The 13,223-nt window shown below is 36.0% G+C and overlaps 3 protein-coding genes across 3 annotated transcripts in view; 2 read left to right on the top strand and 1 right to left on the bottom strand.

Moving 5' to 3' along the window:
- The window catches only part of LOC110413323 (uncharacterized), a 2,766-nt gene extending 1,849 nt beyond the window's left edge, over positions 1-917 (bottom strand). The window contains 4 exon segments of the mRNA XM_089783187.1: positions 59-153; positions 292-377; positions 473-603; positions 688-917. Coding sequence (XP_089639313.1) covers positions 59-153; positions 292-377; positions 473-603; positions 688-869 — 494 coding nt within the window. The 5' untranslated portion in view covers positions 870-917.
- A 2,439-nt stretch (positions 918-3,356) lies between these two features.
- LOC110413370 (importin subunit alpha-like) lies at positions 3,357-7,867 on the top strand. The gene is made up of 11 exons (XM_021424141.2): positions 3,357-3,870; positions 4,179-4,275; positions 4,366-4,457; positions 4,567-4,698; positions 4,789-4,974; positions 5,094-5,257; positions 5,403-5,481; positions 5,974-6,102; positions 6,223-6,350; positions 6,435-6,809; positions 7,355-7,867. Exons 1-10 carry the CDS (start codon positions 3,646-3,648, stop codon positions 6,805-6,807), a joined length of 1,605 nt encoding a protein of 534 aa, XP_021279816.1. The 5' UTR covers positions 3,357-3,645; the 3' UTR covers positions 6,808-6,809; positions 7,355-7,867.
- A 150-nt stretch (positions 7,868-8,017) lies between these two features.
- On the top strand, positions 8,018-10,961 carry LOC110413371 (uncharacterized). The gene is made up of 3 exons (XM_021424143.2): positions 8,018-9,017; positions 9,157-9,534; positions 10,359-10,961. The coding sequence occupies exons 1-3, from the start codon at positions 8,612-8,614 to the stop codon at positions 10,718-10,720; spliced, it is 1,146 nt and encodes a 381-aa protein (XP_021279818.1). The 5' UTR covers positions 8,018-8,611; the 3' UTR covers positions 10,721-10,961.
- The last annotated feature ends 2,262 nt before the right edge of the window (positions 10,962-13,223 follow it).

Here is a 13,223-nt window from a genome sequence, read left to right on the forward strand (position 1 = left end):
GTTTTAAACTGTAGTCCACAGTCCACAATCTATGAAAAACAAATCAAAACTATCTGACCTGTTTAATACTATAGCCTTTGTTTTACTAGTGAAAGACTTCATCAATTTGTCAGGGTCCAAGGTCCATTGAGGTGGATCAAGTGCCACATATACCTGCAATGTCCAATTTTCTTTTCAATTAACAGAGTCGATAACTATCAATTCTAACAGGAAATCCTTAGCATTTACACTCAAACGTATGACTAATATTCTTAAACCTCAGCTCTCACTAATTGATAATTAAAAGCTTACAGGAATTCCTCCAGCCATGGTTATGCATCCTTCATATGTTTCATAACAAGGGTCAAACAACACAACTTCATCTCCCTGGTCTGTAACTGTTCAGACAGAACCATAGTTTACAATTATTTACAAACTGAACCAAGAAAAGAAATAAGAAAGTCATTAATTGCAAGTTAACATGAAAACGTACCGGCAAAAATTGCTGCTGCAAATGCCTCGGTTTGTCCACAGCAAATAGCTATATCCGTCAAAGGGTCAACGTTTAAACCATGCATTCTCTTCATTATAAAAGCCAACTGATCACAAATTCCTTGCACGTGCCTTCCATGACCAAAAGTTGCTAAAATCGATTCCATTTCGTTCGAAAAATAAATCCAAGTACCAAAAAAAAAAAAAAGAACAAACCTGTACTGGTTGAAGTCAGAATTAATGGCGGAAACGGCAGCATCTTTGATATAAGGAGGAGCAGGGAAGTCAGGGAAGCCCTCAGCAAGGTTAATGGCGTTGCATCTCTGAGCAAGGTGTGAGAGTTCTTGTATAGGAGAAGGAGTAAACTTCTTTGCAACGGAGGATAGTTTCCCTTCCATGGCTCTTGTATACGAGCTGCAGGGTGGGTTTCTGGTATAAAAACATTGTTTCAGTGGCACGGTGTTGCTTTAACGAGGTCCCCACGAATTAAAACTTTTTATCATGCGGATAGGTCCGGTCACCGCCCTCATAGGTATAATGGGTATTGCACTATTTTTGCTTTAAATATTTCAAAGGGTATTTGCCATAAAATTCAATTATTGACATCTTTTTTCTTCCTCCATGATAATTTTTAAGTCAGTAGTGACAATTATTTGCCTCGTCTCCTCTTGCATGTGATGTGTATGCATACAATTACTTTTGTAACTCAAAATGACTTTCTTTTGTTGAAAAGAGGAATCTTATGTATGATGCTTCTAATATTCAATTATCTACTTTTAATTACGTGCTTTAATAGAATATGTACAGATAATTTATTCTTAATGTATAGTTTCATAATACTAATTAATAAAATATAATTTATTATCCAATTTTGCATTTATCTCTATTGAATATGTATAGACTTGAGTATAGTGTATAGTGTACCGATGAGTTTTTGTGTTCTTTTTTGTTTCCCTATCATATGTAATTTTCATTTTCAAGTATACAAATTAAGAAGCCTTGTAAAGTTTGACAAGTTTCATTTATAAGATCTTTTACTTTTACTCAAAGTTTGTACATACATCAACCTTTTAACACAACAGAAAAAGGAAAAGAAACTGATATTCACTACAAGCATAAGAAAATGGTACAAGTACATGCACATGTTGTATATGATTTGCCAAAATGAAGCAATGGAAGCAAGATATTTAATAAATTCACTGCAACATGCAACAACTGACCAAGTGGGAGAATGGCAAAATGCTAACCTTATGTTACATCTTTTCAAATCCACATAGTTTGTTTTTTTTTTATTATTATTATTAAATTTAGTTATTAATTTAACTGCTTACCAAATTTTGAAAAGATAGTACAGTAGCCAATCAAAATTCTTTAACATTTTATGAGCAAAATAAGTCAAATACTATAGGAAAATTTATGACAACCTTTAACTAGCGTTTAGTATTAAGAAAGTGAGAGTATATTTTTTATAATATGTCTAATTAAAGTACATTACAGTATTTATTTTGTAACAGAACATTGCAATGCAAAATTAGATTGCAATCACATTACAATCAAGGGATGTAATGTGATTACAGTTCAAAACTAATGCAATTATATTACATTGCACCTTGCAATATTATCAAAAATATTTTTACCTTTCAACTTTATTACTTTGTTGAAAATATTTTGTAGTGTTATAATTAAAATAAAATTATAATATAAGAATTAAAAAATAAAATAAAATATAAGAAATTAAAATTTATGTAATATAAGTAAAAGAAGTTAAAATAAAATATATAATATAAAAAATTATATTAAAGAAATAAAAATAAAATATATAAGATTATAACAAGAAATGACAATAAAATATATGACATTAAAAATATATGTAAGGGATGATATTATATAAGAATTAACAATAAAAATATAAATATATTAAACTTGTATTTTAATAAATAGAGGTAATTTTAAAAATTAATATTACATTCTTAGCAAAATACTTGTAAAGTTATAATGTTATCTTCTCTGCATTTTAATCATTATTTTACTTTATATCAAACACTGTAAGATTATATTTTTTACAATCATATTACCTGTAATCAAATTACATTATAAAGTACTGAACGACTGAACGTCAACTTAGTGATGGTAAAAATTTTGAATGCAATGATTAAATCATGTGACACAGTTCTTGAGTTGTAAATATCCATTTCCCTTAATTCTATTTTTAAATATAATCCAATTTATTGTCAATTTTACATCATAAGGTTTCTTAAATTAAAATAGAGGTAAAACTATCTCAAACTTTACAATAAAAAGGTGTTTTATTTACATAAAATTTTTTATAATATTAAATATTATTTCAAGCAATTGAATATTTAATTTAATGATAAGTACAATTATCTCATTAATTAGAAAGATAGATTTAATTTTTTTTGGTAAATTAACAAAAAAATAGAAATAGTTTCAATTAATGATATTTTTGTATGAAATATACAATGTAATATAACTGTACATAATAATTTTCTATCGCATTAACTGCATTTGGGGATTTTATTTTTTTAATTTTATTATATGATGACATTTAAAACTTTTAAATGATCAAAATAAGAATGTATGACCTGGATTTAGTACTTTTGCCTTTTCAAAATTTTGAAAAAACAATCCATAGATATTAGATGGATTCGGAAAAAGTCTCAATTATTACAACCTTCCTTTTTATCATTTCCTTTTTCTTTTCTATTCGTTTTCCTTAAAAAAATTTATCCCGTGAGCTGGATTCCATAACGGCATGAGGACGTTAGGGTTCCCCCAACTTTCAAATTCAAAATCAGTGGCATTATCGTTATTAACACCACATCAAATCCCAAAAGCACTACAGAAATGATAAATAATTTCGAAAAGGGCAAAACAAAGTCCTCTATAAACAATTTCACTCTCCTCAACGTCGGCCCCCTCTCTTTCCCGATCCCTTCGAATAACGCTCCAAAAACCCTCCTCTTCTTTCTTTCTTTTTCCTCTCTCTCTCTCACTCTCTTCCAAAAACCGCGTCACTCTCTTTCTCTCCGTCATTTTCTGAAACAACCGATCGAACTCTTCCGAAAACCGTACATCGTATTTTACCTGTAAATTAGTCGGCGATTCGATCAGATTAAAAGAAAGAAAGAAAAAAGGAATCGGAGAAAAGCGAAGATGTCTCTAAGACCGAGCGCCAGGACCGAGGTCCGAAGGAACAGGTATAAGGTGGCGGTTGATGCGGAGGAAGGTCGCCGGAGGAGAGAAGACAACATGGTCGAGATCCGAAAGAATAAGAGAGAAGAGAACCTTCTTAAGAAACGCCGCGAAGGATTTCTTGCTCAACAACAACAACCTCAGCAGCAGCAGCTTCTCTCTTCCGCCGCCGCTTCCGAGAAAAAGGTATATTCTACTGATTAACCGATTTGATTCGTCAGATCATGAATGATTATTAGGGTTAAGTTGTTGCCGTACATCAATTTTTATGTTTTTTTTTTATTCTGCTGATTGGCAGTTGCTTTATTTCGATTGGATAATTTTTTTAACTGTATTAATGTTTATAAATTGATGAGAAGGAGGTAGTTGAACACTGTATTAATTAAATGAAGTGAAATGTTAGTTTAACTTATTGTTTTTTGTGAAGCCTCAATTAAGATATGGATAGGATTATTTATTTATTTGTTTTTGAAATAAAAATAATCTAATTGCAGTTGGAAAGTCTTCCGGCTATGGTTGCTGGTGTTTGGTCAGAAGACAGGAATGCGCAGCTTGAGGCAACCACTCAATTCCGAAAGCTGCTATCAATAGGTTTATCATTCGTTGTGCTCTTTTTACTTGTTGCAATTCATTTTAGTTCTGCATATATGAGTTTCTTTCTTACTCTTATTTTATCTGCAGAACGAAGTCCACCAATCAATGAAGTTGTACAATCAGGTGTTGTTCCCCGTTTTGTTGAGTTCCTTGCTAGAGATGACTTCCCACAACTTCAGGTTTGATATTGTGATTTTGAAGTTATTTTGATTTTGCTGAACCTCTATCATACTGTTTTTACAGTTTCCATCCTTTAACTGTTTATGTTTACTCTTTTGGTTTATTTAGTTTGAGGCAGCTTGGGCTCTCACAAATATTGCTTCAGGGACATCAGAAAACACCAGGGTTGTAATCGATCATGGGGCTGTCCCTATATTTGTTAAACTCCTAGGTTCTCCAACTGATGATGTTCGCGAACAGGTAAATATTGCAGTCTGCAAGTGATCTTCTATTCATTTTACAGTTTATTTCGCATTTCTTATATGGGTTATCATCCTTTTGAAATTATAGGCTGTTTGGGCACTAGGAAATGTTGCTGGAGACTCACCCAAATGTCGTGACCTGGTCCTCGGCCATGGAGCCTTGGTGCCACTGTTGGCCCAATTCAATGAGCATGCAAAACTCTCTATGTTGCGAAACGCAACCTGGACTTTGTCAAACTTCTGCAGGGGCAAGCCACAGCCTTCTTTTGAGCAGGTTGCACTTACTTGTAATATGAATTGTAGGAATTGTTATGACTTTTTTCCACTCATTTGCTCCACTCTTTTGCTGATGTCTTTTGCTAATACATTGTGCTTTTGAAATTTAATAAGCAGACAAAGCCAGCTTTGCCAGCTCTTGAGCGTCTTATTCATTCAAATGATGAGGAAGTCCTTACAGATGCATGCTGGGCCCTGTCATATCTCTCAGATGGTACTAATGACAAAATCCAAGCTGTTATTGAGGCTGGTGTCTGCCCTCGACTTGTTGAGCTCTTGCTGTAAGTGCTGATATTCTTTCCCTTTTTCAAATTAATTTTTTATTTTGATGTATTTGTTGTCCTTATTTTTATTTCTCCTAGCAGTTGCATGTGAATTCTGGATGTTTTGAATATTTTCTCACTCACTTTTCCCCCTCGTGGTTAGTCATCCATCCCCAACGGTCCTCATTCCTGCTCTTCGCACAGTTGGAAATATTGTTACAGGGGATGATGTGCAGACTCAGGTATGCAATATTTCATGGCATACTTTCTTTACTGTTATTTCAGTTTCTTTTGCTTGACTTGTGGTTTGTCACTCATAATCCTTCTTTGTTTCTTAAACAATGTGGGGGTAAGTGCCGATATTTTTTTGTAGGATTATTTTTAGAATATAACTCAATAGTCAATGAATCTTTGTCTGAAGATTTTAAAGGTGGGCTTTTTTGTATATGAAGATGACTATTGGGTTTTATTCAGAAAACTGGCAAGCTGTTACATGATTTTCAAATAACATGCATAGAGAAAAACTTCTAAGAATACAATGAACTTGAATGTGTTCCTTCTACAAGGATCTAGAAAATGATATGATTTTGATGTATGTAGAGATTATAGACCATGAAATAAATTGTACATCATACATTTATTTTTGGCTTCTTGCTTTAGTTTGTATTGATGTCACTGCTTTAGTTTGCCTCTTGCTCCACTATGCTGATGCTTCATATTATTCCTCCTTTCAGTGTATAATAAATCACCAAGCTCTTCCATGCCTTTTGAACCTGCTGACAAATAACTACAAGAAGAGTATCAAGAAGGAAGCTTGCTGGACAATCTCAAACATCACTGCTGGAAATGTAGATCAGATACAGGTAAGCAAATTGAGTATGACAAACCTATAGTTTGGTGGTGGTTTTAGTTTTTGATTGTGGCCTTTTTGTCTTGTTTGAATAGATTTCATTTGGAGCATGAATTTTGAATATCTTTTGCAGGCTGTAATTGAGGCTGGCATTATTGCCCCTCTAGTCCATCTACTTCAAAACGCTGAGTTTGAGATTAAGAAAGAAGCTGCTTGGGCAATTTCAAATGCTACATCTGGTGGCACCCATGAACAAATAAAGTATGTTTTCTTTGCCATAATAATTTTCTAAGTTCTTATTGATACAATTTTTCATAAATAGTTATTTTCTGTTTTGTTTGCTAGGTTCTTGGTGAGTCAAGGTTGCATTAAGCCACTGTGTGATCTTCTAAACTGTCCTGACCCAAGAATTGTCACAGTTTGTTTAGAAGGTCTTGAAAACATTCTGAAGGTTGGTGAAGCTGAGAAAAATTTGGGTCACACAGGAGAAGTCAATCTCTATGCCCAGTTAATTGATGATGCTGAGGGGTTGGAGAAAATTGAAAACCTCCAAAGTCATGACAACAATGAAATCTATGAGAAGGCTGTGAAGATTCTTGAAACATATTGGGTGGAAGATGAGGATGAGCCATTACCCCCTGGTGATGGTTCACAATCTGGGTTCCAGTTTGGAGCCAATCAACATCCTGTTCCTTCTGGTGGATTCAATTTCAGTTGAAGGTATGCATTTATCTATTTGTGTGATTACGTTTTCCAGTGAAGGTAACTCAGTCTGTTAGAAAATTGATTTGTAAATTGAAATATCGTTTGCTTTTTTATTCAGCAATTACACTTAGGTCTAGGTTGCTCTCTCTCTGTCGCCCTCCTTCCCTGCTTACCTGTGTAAGAAAATGTTGTGTTCTCATAACCTGAAACTAGGATGTAAATAAATGTTTGGAGAGGCCATATTTATGCAGTGAATGTGTGGATTATAAGTCTCTGCCATTCTTTAGAACAAAGTCTTTGGTCTGATCTGAGTCCCCAGAAGAGTGTGCTTATAATTTAGTAAAAGTTGTAAAATGAGCTTTCCTTTAACAAGCTTTGATTGAATTTTTATGTGCTTTGGGTCTGGAATAGTCCACATGCTGCATGTGGCCTGTCATTTGTAAATCAATTCAGCTTCAGGCTAGTGCTGAGCCTAATTGCTTAGAAAGTTGTAATATGACAATATTTATTTTATATTCTCTGTCTTAGTTATAATTTCTAACGTGTTTTGGAATTCACAGGACACATGGAGTAGAATGAAGCTCAGAGATGGGTATTTTCTCGGTGTTTTTGGGAATTCACATATAGTTGAAGTGATGCCAAAGTATGTTCTTAAGAAGTCATTGAATAAAGACAAGGGTGTATGATACCATGAAAAATGTTTGAAGAGTCTGGAAGCCACACATATACTTTTTACTTTTCCATGCGGTAGTTATTCTTTTTCAGCATCCTATTTCTCAGATGCAAGGGTGAGAGGCATGCAGCTCCCTATGCCAAACTTCTGGGTTTTTTCCCCCTTTTACATCATTCCCAACTTATACTCCTGCTTATGTATTTGCTTCCTTTATTAAAGGTCCTTTCTTTTTTTCTTTTCAATATTTCATTTTAGTGATAGTTGTGGACTCATTATTTGGTCTTTCTGATCAGAAAGACACACCAACATCAGTTTTGAGAAGGAAAAATTTTCTCTGGTTATGTATCATTGTCTAAAACCCGAAGGATGTATTGAAGTTAAAAGTTATAGTGTTCCTTAACTTGTCCGGTCTTCCCGAATAGAATTTGATTTATTCCCTAATGTTGTATTTTCGTGCATTCCTCCCCATATGCCCCTTTCGTTGTACCCCTGCCATGCTAATCTTTTAGATTTGCAGAGTACAAAAAAAAAAAAAAAGAGGCCTGTGATTAAGTGTTTGGTTTTTCTTTTAGTTTTGGCATGAACGTAAGTGCAGTTCTCGGAAAGTGCGGGCCATGATCCGGCTATGCATTGCATTTCAATGCTATCTGCAATGCCTTGGATGTGGCAAAACTTGTCAACTTCATCTTGCTTTGCGGGCATTTAAGGAAATGGTGCGAGGCAACGGCTGTGAGGACTGACCGCATCTCAATAATTGCATTACAGACACGGTGGTAGGGCCTTTGCCATATCGTAATTCAGTGTGACAAAAATGCCCATGCCATGGCAATTTACGAACTTTTTTATGAGGGTAATTGTGTAAAATCATAAACAGTTGGAACTGCATGTAACCGAGCTAGCCTCTGCTCCAGGAAGGAGCCTGGAAGTTGGCTTCGGATTCCGTCTGAGGACATAGCCCGTGAGCTCGTGTTTGGAAGCGCTTTGAAACACTGCTTTTGTCATGTATCTCTTTATGTCCTTAACCTTATTCGTAACAGTGCGATCATAGCATTAGGCTCAAACTGTTCACACTTAAAGATTTGAGTTGACGGCCGCGCTACCCATCATTGTTCTCTACGAATTGACGGGCTCCGTTGAAGAAGAGATGAAAAGCCAAGTCTCTTGTGTTGATGAAGGCGACTGTGAATCATGTAGATTGGCGTATTGTTGGTGGAGAACAGCTGCAAAATTCGATGAATGTGCTAAGCTCAAGCTCGACTTTCCTGACGTTTCCATTCTAACGCCTAGGCTTAGACTGCTTAGAGAATTAGAGAGATTGGCTTTAATTGCACCTGAAGGACTAAATGAGCTTCGGCACAAGCTTCTTGGGTATCGTTCAGGTGATTTCTGGGTACCCACTGGAGGGATTAAGAAGGAAGATATGGATATTCCGCCTGTGAGCACAATACTCTTGGTGGGATTCTCTGGTTCTGGCAAGAGCTCGCTTATAAATCTCATGTACAGTATTCTGGGTCGGTCTGGCCTAATTCCCTTTGCTCAAACATCGTCAGGTAAGTTCAGTTTGTAGTTTATACTTTTATCTAGAATCTATCAGTCGCATCTGTTGTAAAAAGGCTTAAAAGCATATTCAGAGAAGAAATTACAGTGAAAAAGGATTTTAGAGTTTGAAGTTTTCGCTTTTACCTGTAGGAAGTCGTTCCAATTATACAACCATGTACATGGAAGAACACAACGTCCTGAGATCAATGCGAAGTGGTTTCTGTGTTTACGATTCAAGAGGGTTCGATTATGGGGGAACAACAGAGGCTTTGGGGGAATTGTCGAGCTGGATGATTGAGGGGATTCATCATAATCAGCTATGCTTGAGATATGGTGACTGCACGACGATGACAGATGATGTGGAGAATGTTGTCACGAGATCATCTTCAAAATTTGTGCAGAGAAGAGTGAATTGCGTGATGGTCGTAGCGAACATAGCAGAGATTTACAAAGCTTTGAAAGCAGGCGATTTTAAGCCGTTAGAGGCTACCAGACAGCTCTTCTGCTCCCCTGCTTTGCGAAAAAGCAGTACGTTTTCTCTCAATCATGATTTGTTTCTCTCACTGCTGTCTTTAATTATAACAATGATAATGATATGGAACACTGAGTGGAAGTACGCAAAACCATCCTCAATTAGCACAAAGCCACGAAGAACGAAGGGGTCCTTTTTGGTGCCCATGCAAGTGTCCTCATAGAAGTTTCTGGTTCCGACCCTTGAACCATACGTTTCACAATCCATAGTCAGGGTTTTAAACGTTTATGTCAAATCTTTCCACAGTGTTTATAGGGGTCCTTGTAAAGAAAATTGACATCTATACCTTCACCCCAGTTTCACTCAGAAGCAACGCATATCCTTTTCAGCCAATTCGTGTAGCAGTCACGAACTATACATGTTTAAAAATAGAATATCAGGAGCTCGCAACTGATAATTTTTGCCATAAAATTCAAACTGGCAAAATTACAATAAGAAAAAGCTATTTTATGTATGATTTCTGAACTCGAGTGTGATTGGCCTTTGGAAAGAACTATACTCACTAGAACTCTACATTTAGAACTGTCATGATCCTTCAATGATATTTTCTAAAGAAAGAGATGGCCATTCTGCCTTGCAATACCAACACAAATCTGTGTAGCAGCTAAAACAAAGTCCTACTTTTCAAGGAATTTCTCTTATTTTGTTGTTAATTAGTATTATGGCTTTGCTTGTATGTAATCTTCTTTCTGGTTAAGGCTTTCTGACACGTGGTTTGATAGTAACCTACTTCCTAGTGACAGCATAAAACAATGCAATTATGTGAAACATATGCCTAATCATATGATCATATCTACATTCTAATCATCTGTGGCTGCAGATGAAAACCCTCTCTTGGTCTTGACGCACGGTGACTTGTTATCCACTGAGGAGAGGATAGATGGCAGGCTGAAGATATGCGAATGTCTGGACATATCGGAGAGTAACGGAGTTTATGACATAGTGTGCCTCACAGAATACGGGTTTCTAGTTGAAGAATCTGATCCAGTGTCAGCCTATGCCTTAACCGAAGCTGTATACAGAGCACTTCTTATCTCAGATAGAGGCCACTTTCCAAAGAAAAAATTCCAGGACTGGGCACTGTTGATTTTGTTATGGCTTGTGCGTTTCATTGGTGTGTGCTTCGCTATCCTAGCTGATGTTTGTTCCAAACTCGGACAGAAAGAGAAACTGAGGATGTGATTCAAGAGATCAACAGCTTAACCAAGGATTTAATTTGTAAAAAGCAATGCCTCATCACTAGAAGAATGTTTTCTTTAGTAGTTTAGTTTAGAAGACTGATCTTGAGATAGGGTACCTTACTGACTAGACACGTCAGACCAAGTGACTTGATTCATGTCAAATTTCTAGGCCATCATCTGCTTTTACTCACTGATGTATTGATTTGTTATTATAATGAAGAATAACCTGGTTTCTAGCGTAATTTGGGTTTGCTTTTGGAGGTGCCCATGTACAGCGGGGCAACTGGGTTAGAAATCTAATCTATATTGGTTCGTGACAGATTAATGTGCCTGAACATATTAAAATTCAACATATTACAGAACAATTCCATGAAGTCATGGATCTTATACCGTGGTAGGGAGTATCTTGCAATTAATATCAAGACCAAAATTTGATGAACATATTCAAAACAAATGGAGGGTAGTGTAGAAAACATGTTAATATTACCATAGCTGTTTAAACCGAAGGGCTAAACGAGCTAAATGTGGATTAGGTGCTGCTAATTGAGCCTTGTCAGAGCTACATTATTCTTTCCCATCAAAAGGACCAGAAATTTCAATGTAACTACCATTTCAAAAAGCACTGGTTCTTAATCCTCGGTGCTTTCATTTACCACATTTTCCTCTCAAGGGGAAGGAAGATCAAGAAATTTGACTCTTGTAATGAGATTTCCTCCAACTGTTTTGAGATTGCAAGGCAAGAACTTAATACAGAGATCTCAGTTTTTTCATAAATTCAAAAATTGTTTCTTCTTTTTGAATTATCATTTAAATTAAAAAAAATAGAATTATCATAATTAATACTAAAATTGATCATCTCGACGCATAGCACGGATTACACACACAAGTAAACAAGTAAAAGAAAACCAGCTTTTTGTCAAGATTTCATGTTCTCGAGGAGAGAGTTCCTTATTTAACCCTCGTCACAAACTCCTGGCTCAAAGATCCAGGGATATGAGCACTGGGTTTGAAATAAAGAGAAGAAACAAACAAATCTAAACAAAACAGATTAATAATTGGGGAATTATTAGTGGGGAGCAGAGTAACAGCACCACCCCTTTCTTCCTCAAATATGTTTGTGGGTAGTTTCGTTGTCTACCCTTTTGAAAGGTTTTGGACCACACCTCACTCACTTACTAAAAATTTACAGGTAAAAAGAAGGCTTCAAGGGGTTCCAAATTGTATGCTCTTTGTTGGATGCACCTTTTCCTCTGGCGTTAAAGACAAAGACTAACGGGTGGCTGTCTGTGCATATGAACCACAGCATATGGGCCGGGTTTTGTCTGTGGTGTTGTCTTTTATCATTTCATTTTGGGACCTTACTTGTCTTTGAAATAACTATTTTCACAACGAAAAGACTTCTCATGACTCTGGCTCTTTCTAGTATCCCTATCATCACCAGATTCACCTTCACTTACACTCATCATTTGGTAAATTTGGGAATGCAGAATTCTTTGTCATTCTTTTGGTATGCAAAGGAGACAAAGGCCCCTAGGGTCCAAAAAATTAAGCTTGCCACAGCCGCTCCAACGAAGAGGCAGTGCTGGCACTACCATTTTTGTTTTATGCGGTGTCTCTGGCCCTCTTAATGGCACCATGCTGTAATGCTGTCTTGTACTCTTAAAAAAACGAACAGAAGTTATGGCAAAAGGAGGGAAAAAGGAAGCAGTATTCAGGGTTGCTTAAGTAGCACTTCTCTGATTTTCATTTTTGTCTGCACATTTTAATAATTTCATTAGGTGTTTGGTAAGGGGAAGTGCAAATGGACATGTAGAACAAATGACAGGAAATATTTTTGGCTTCATTCTCTATTTGAGCCTACAAAACTAACTGTAAACTTCCCCAGCCCTCCATTAGTGTTGACTATCAGATACCAGATCAATTTGAAATGGGTAAACTGTATCAAACCCACTTATTATAATCTTAGTAATTCTAGTTGACATGTTGGAAGGAATGCTATAGCTGAATCCTCTTTTCTTTGTTAGGCATGTTTTTTGAGTTATTGGTATAACTTAAAAAGAGAACTTTTATTATCAGATATCCAACCTATGCCACATACCAATTTGTCCCTTTTTTTCTTTTGTTTTCTTTTGTCTGTGGTGTGGTGCCTGCTTGACTGTTTTGCGTGAAGTATGTTTTCCCCAGGGAATAGCAATAAAGAAAAGGATGGCTCACTAGTACCACTTAGGTGCCCTAGACTTTTCCATAGAATTTATTAGGTTCTACTCATAATTTTGGAAACACATAAGGGGTATTCTGGTAATTCAATACTATGAACTAGGGTTTGTGATCGTCCCATTGCTACCCCAAATGAACATTTTGGTTGATAAAATGTAGCACATAGTAGGTAGATGCATATAAATACACATATAAAACAAGGGCCATTTCATGAGTAGTTTGCAAGCTTCTCTGTTTTTTGTCCCCTGTTTATGCTCTGTTTCTCCCCTGCCAGAAACCCTCCCTCC

The sequence above is a fragment of the Theobroma umbraticum genome, unplaced genomic scaffold, assembly GCF_002168275.2.
Source record: "Theobroma umbraticum cultivar Fairchild unplaced genomic scaffold, ASM216827v3 scaffold_4.1, whole genome shotgun sequence".
NCBI lineage: Eukaryota > Viridiplantae > Streptophyta > Magnoliopsida > Malvales > Malvaceae > Theobroma > Theobroma umbraticum.

What these genes read in the sequence shown, in the direction of transcription:
- LOC110413370 (XM_021424141.2), top strand. Translation starts at nt 3,646, where the DNA reads ATGTCTCTAAGACCGAGCGCCAGGACCGAGGTCCGAAGGAACAGGTAT. An exon ending in CTGATGATGTTCGCGAACAG is followed by an intron (nt 4,699 to 4,788) that starts GTAAATATTGCA and finishes TTGAAATTATAG; the next exon opens with GCTGTTTGGGCACTAGGAAA. An exon ending in GGCACCCATGAACAAATAAA is followed by an intron (nt 6,351 to 6,434) that starts GTATGTTTTCTT and finishes TTTGTTTGCTAG; the next exon opens with GTTCTTGGTGAGTCAAGGTT.
- LOC110413371 (XM_021424143.2), top strand. Translation starts at nt 8,612, where the DNA reads ATGAAAAGCCAAGTCTCTTGTGTTGATGAAGGCGACTGTGAATCATGT. An exon ending in CTTTGCTCAAACATCGTCAG is followed by an intron (nt 9,018 to 9,156) that starts GTAAGTTCAGTT and finishes TTTTACCTGTAG; the next exon opens with GAAGTCGTTCCAATTATACA. An exon ending in CCCTGCTTTGCGAAAAAGCA is followed by an intron (nt 9,535 to 10,358) that starts GTACGTTTTCTC and finishes CTGTGGCTGCAG; the next exon opens with ATGAAAACCCTCTCTTGGTC.